This window comes from Sinocyclocheilus rhinocerous, unplaced genomic scaffold, assembly GCF_001515625.1.
Source record: "Sinocyclocheilus rhinocerous isolate Xijiao unplaced genomic scaffold, SAMN03320098_v1.1 scaffold1523, whole genome shotgun sequence".
NCBI classification, from domain to species: domain Eukaryota; kingdom Metazoa; phylum Chordata; class Actinopteri; order Cypriniformes; family Cyprinidae; genus Sinocyclocheilus; species Sinocyclocheilus rhinocerous.
In genome coordinates, this window is record NW_015641012.1 from 61,770 (window position 1) to 67,569 (window position 5,800).

Here is a 5,800-nt window from a genome sequence, read left to right on the forward strand (position 1 = left end):
TTTCAGATCCCATTCCCTATAAAAATAAAACCGAAAAGAAAAATGTGTTACATTTAGGGGGAAAAAAATCTAAAAAATATTGCAATTGCAATTACATGACTGTAAATTTAATCTAAATTAATCAAATGAGTTGTAGGACTACCTTTACTTTTGAAATTGTATTTTCAAATTTTAAATGTTGTAAAATACAACAAATGTCTTGATACAGCATTTTGAACAAAATTTCTAAATATTGTGATATTTTTTTTGCTTTTATTACCGACCTATCTAGTTGCATATTTAACTGAGATAATGTGTGAGAATATATCAGTAACTTAAAACCGCCTATTATGTCTATGCAGAACAATTGTAATTACTCTGAAAGCTTTCATGTTTAAGGGTTTTGTACTCTTTGCATGGAGTGTTTACTTCATTACCACTTTCCCTTTGTTTCTTCCAATCACCCTCTGTTTTCCTCAGTTTGGGTCAGATATTTATAGCTGACACTTTAAGAGTTGCTTTGACAGGAAGTATGATGGGAATATTTCATGAAATAAAGTGTGTGTGTGTGCTACCGTTGTCACAATGTTGCTGATAAAATTGATGTAATCTCAAGCAACAGTACGCTCAAATCACTGTACTGTTGTCCTTCCTTTCTTTAGTACCCACATTTCCTGAAGAGAGATGCCAACCGGCTGCAGATCATGCTTCAAAGGAGGAAACGCTATAAAAACAGAACTATTCTGGGCTACAAGACGCTGGCTGTTGGTGTTATTAATATGGCTGAGGTACAGGCAAATCAATCACACAAACCAGTGTGTCCAGTTCATTGAAGCTTCTGCCAGACAGGCTGTGACCTCTTTATTTCACCCTTCTCCAGTAGTAAAATGGCTCATGCTCACAGCTTTCATGTAAAGTCAATATGTCAATACATGTTCTCTCACATCACACATTAAAGGAGCCATATGCATTGATATCATAGTGATGGATTGGCTATTGTTGCCGCAGTCTTGCTAGCTCTTTGACAATAATGGCAGATATCTAAATTCTCCATAGATTCACTGAAGAGCCCAATGTTTATGTGTCACCCCTTGTGAAGAACAGGTGTATTAAATGTGCACTTTAGTGAATCGCAAATCTTAAAAAGTATATATAAAAAAAAAAAGTACCTTCAGATAATATATATATATACCCACCACAGCACTGTAAAAGACTGATCTCTAGTTATCAGATGCATTTGTTTACACTTTTAAATGGTGCAATTTATAATGTCAAATTAAAAGCTTTACTTCAAAATACATTGTAAATCAATTTGGTTTAATAATCTTTTGTAGCGCTTTAAAGAAGTACACTTGTTGTAATGTGTTAACCAACATACTAAAGCACATGTAAAGTACTTGATTATAATTATACATTTGTGTTAGTCAGTATTACTTTTAAAGTTAATGTTCTAAATTGCAACTTCATCATTACAAATATAATGACATAAAAGTTTCAGGCAATAGATACCAATAGATTGTGTGAAGATTGTGAAAGTATCAGTTCTCAGAATCTTTAGAATGCAAATATTATTAAGTTCTCTGAATGATTAGGTGGATATTCATTCAAAGTAAGGAATGAGTGCAAAATTTTCATTCTCTTTTGTATTTGTAAGAGTCTCTTCATTTGGGGCCATTCGAGTTAATACTAATTAGGCTAGAACGTTAGAACACTCAATGACTAATATATCTTGTTCTTTTGTTTCAAGACAATTATTCCTAAAAAGGTCTAGTGTATAGGAGTGTTGGGGGCCTTTATGTGAGCATGGACCTACTGGTACATTTTATTCAGCTATTTAGCTTTCTGTAAATGCCTGCAATTAATCTTTGCAGTTTCACCCCCGCAAATTCCAAATTCCTTTCTGCTGAGATTCCTGCGATAATCATATTCAGTTGAGACTCAAACACAGAAAACACTAAACATAGGGGACAATTCGTCTGTCCAAGAGGTCGATGGGGAATGCAACCTCGAATTGACAAAAAAACAAAAAAAAGAAGGAGGTCATGAGCCGTAGTTGAGCTGAAAGCACAAGAAGGCGTCTGAAGAATTCTGAGTCTTTTGTCCATGTGTTACTTATTTCTGAGTGTTTATGTTTAAAGGTGATGCAGCACCCGACAGATGGAGGCCAGATTTTAGGTCTCCATAGTAACGTGAAGGAAGCACAGGTGCGTGCAGCGGAACTGAGTGTTTATTCACTGTCCAGCCAACCTATTGACCCAGAAGACGGCAGCGGTCAGCCAGAGACAAAGGCCAAAGCTTCAGGTGACTCACACAAATGTATCCATATATTAAAATAGAAAATGACTCTAAAAGTGTGGTCACATTTAATGCAAAGTTCTGTCATGAAACTCTAGATGGCGCAGGCCGATAGGTTCTAACTCGATCTGATATAATCACATCATTATTCACATGGAGCAGGTGATTGGTTTCTTTTGCATCAGCAGCCAATGAGCTTGCTGGTCAGTATTCAAATACTTGGCTAGTGCTTGCTGAAGCAGCCGCAGCGAACTTCAGAAACCCTCCACCTTCCCCAGCTCCACCTGTATAGTTCTGTTACGGGGTTATTCCTTATAGCCTATATGTGCAGCAGCAGTATTTCTTACATGCTCACAGCAGCATGTCTGTGGATGTATTGGCAGAAGCAAGTCTCAGTACTTGCTCTGCCACAGCATCTAAGCAGATCTGTTCCTCCAAGAGTAAACACATTAACATTGCCATGTATATTACCATGCTAAACTCTCAGAGAGTTGTCATGACAGAACTGTTGTTGTGCGAATTTCTGTGGCCAGTCCAGTCATTTCAATAGGAATCCACACAATCGCGAATCACGTGAGGGCAAAAGATTTTACTACACAGATTTTGCAACGGGTTCTAACTGATCATGTGGATTCGCCATGTTGACCATCAGAAAGCTGCTCGGTTTGAAAGTGACTTTGGTGTGAGCTGTGCTTCAAACATCGCTACAGTATTGACAACAGACTATGGACCTTTTTTGCCAGTGAAATTTCACAAATGTAACAGCATCTAAATGGCAAGGAGGGGAACACATACTGGCTAAATCTTTAACCACTACGCCAAACCACTTCATATACCCAGTTGTCCTTGCAATTGCATGACTGTACAAACCACAATATTCCATCAGTGATTGTATTTTTTGTACAGTCATTACATTGACTTAAAGATGCTAATGGGTAGTTTGAGTGCATTAAGCTGCAATAAAGATAAAAAAGTCCCCCGGAAACACTCTCTACCACAAAACATCCTCCCATCCATCATCTCAGAGCACACACAAAGAAAAAGTGACTGATGCTGCGGTACATTAAAAGGGAAAGTAGCTTCAGCAGCTCAAGTGTTCTCAAATTGGAGCGATAAAATTGCTACATGTTTTGAATGAATCATTTTAATGCTTTGGGATTTTTTCTGTTGGATGTCAGATGGTACTGTATGCCTGAGGCTTTTGCTGCATAAAAATGTAAAGTAACATGGGGTCATTAAATGTCTCTTTCTCTTGCAGACCGTTCTCCAGATATGGATAACTATTCTGAAGATGACGATGATAGTTACTCGTCAGAGCAAGAGGCGAGTGATGACGCTGTTCAAGGCCAGGTCAGGAGTTCTTGCTAACATGTCTTTATATGTCTTGCTCTAAAAAAATGAAATTTCAAATGAAGTGAAATTTCTATATAGCTACCTGTTTTCTGCTTTGAATGTAGTCTTATTGGTGTTAGTTTGCAGCGCATACGTTAACTTATTGGGAGTATTGGGAGAATTTCCCTAAAAAAGAATTCCATCCACTGATGCATTGTTTAATGGCTGATTATACAGGACTTCGGGTGGTTAGTGATTAAGAAACTAGTTTTTGCACTTGTTGTTAATTAAAAAATTTGCCTCATATCTTTAGAAAAGCATCTCTACATAACAAAAGCATCAAATTTCCTGAAATTGTTTTTTAGGACCTTTATGATGAAGATGATGATGTTCAGCGGAAACCAAAAAAATCTCGGAGGAAAATGATTAGAACCACATCAATGACCCGAGTATGTACAGATATACTCCCTCTGCATTTGTCCTTGGGGGCCAGTAACAAAGATCTGAGCACTTTCAGAAAGATATTGGACCTAGAACCGAGCCCTGGGGAATACCATTTGTAAAACATCTTTGTATACCAGAAATAACAGTTTTGCTAACTGATATGATAACCGTGTCAATAGCTGATATGATTCAATTGTATTATACTGTATATTGCTGTCAAATAATCCACCCTGTGCTCTATTTGTTTCTGCATGTCTGGCCTTTACAAAATCCATATTGGCTGACCAATATTCGTCAACATACAATGAAGTCTTTGTTATCACAACAGTAGTTAGATGACCCAATCTATTATCATAGATTAATTGTCTTGATACAAGTCACTTCAGGCAGCTACCTGATAGAGACATAAGACAAATTGCCTTTGTGTCCTAAAGGTGGTGTTTGGTTCAGTGTTATCTAGTTCACAGAAGGTCATAGAAGGTGATGTTCTAATCCTCTTAAACTAAGCTCACCATCAGGAACACAATTGTTAACCCAGGATCAATGTGTAAAGTAGAGCGACACTAATATAGATTTCCTTACACTTTTCTGAAGCACATTTTAAAAAATTGGGACCCACTTTATATTAAGTGTTTAAATTTAATTATGCAATACAATGAACTTGTGTTGTAACTCTGTACTTATATTTAAAAAAATACTTGCATGTAATTACATCTATAATTAATTTCTGTAGTTACAGCTTTAAATACACTTTGACTTAACCTACCCCTTAACCCAACCTTAAACATACATTTACATTTATGCATTTAGCAGATGCTTTGATCCAAAGCGACTTAAAAACCAAACCATACCTGTCCCTAACCCTAACTGTATCCCACCTTGATAGCAACAAAATTGTTTAGCAATACAACATAAGTTTGTTGTACCTAACAATTTTTTGATGCAAGCACATAGCAGTTAAAGACACCTAATAATAAGTACGACCACAAATGGTAAATGCTGATTTTTTCATTTAGTCTTTTGCTTTTACCTATTTTACTGTCTTAACTAAAACACATACCAAAAAGTGCCATCACTTTGCTGACATTCTCTCAATTTCTCTATAGCAACCCAATTTCAAGCAGAAGTTTGTTGCCCTCCTGAAAAGATTCAAAGTATCAGATGAGGTGAGAATTTTCTTTGTCTCTCATAAGTTACAACTGAAAGAAAAACATGTTTGCCTGAAGTTCTGAACTCTCCACTATCTATTTTGCGGTCCTGTGTTTTGTAATCACAAAATCACTTCAGCCATGAAATTCAACCTTTATAAAAACAGCCCTAGGACTTGGCAATGATTGATCTAGTAGCTGAAATGTGAGAGGAGCTTTAATTTCTGCAGTGTAATATACAGTATGATGTAGAGCTATTCTAAAACTAAACTTACTGCTTTGCTCTGAGAGGACAAGTCATGTGGCCATGATCTAGGCCATACATATTTCTAGAGCCTACAGGCAAGATTTAAGCAGCTTTATGGTTTCATTGTTAGAGTCTAAGCTTGTTAGTTGATAGATGTTTGACTCTTTGACTTCATCGTCCTCTTGCCTTGGCTGCCACATTCCGTTATCCAGCCCCTTACAGGAAATGATCCAGATTTATTTGGCAATCATTCCAGCAACTTCCTGATTCAGGGTGATGACACAGTTGTGTTGCATTGGCAGGCTGTTCCCACGAGTAGCATTGCCAACATGGGCTTGTCAATGCAATAGCTCAC

At 37.0% G+C, this 5,800-nt stretch overlaps 1 protein-coding gene across 1 annotated transcript in view; it reads left to right on the plus strand.

Moving 5' to 3' along the window:
• The window catches only part of LOC107753494 (phosphofurin acidic cluster sorting protein 1-like), a 79,841-nt gene that overhangs the window by 39,249 nt on the left and 34,792 nt on the right, over positions 1 to 5,800 (plus strand). The window contains exons 4-8 of the mRNA XM_016569646.1: positions 642 to 767; positions 2,118 to 2,280; positions 3,533 to 3,624; positions 3,972 to 4,055; positions 5,157 to 5,216. Of these exons, the coding sequence (XP_016425132.1) occupies positions 642 to 767; positions 2,118 to 2,280; positions 3,533 to 3,624; positions 3,972 to 4,055; positions 5,157 to 5,216 (525 nt within the window). The remainder of the gene's footprint in view (positions 1 to 641; positions 768 to 2,117; positions 2,281 to 3,532; positions 3,625 to 3,971; positions 4,056 to 5,156; positions 5,217 to 5,800) is intronic.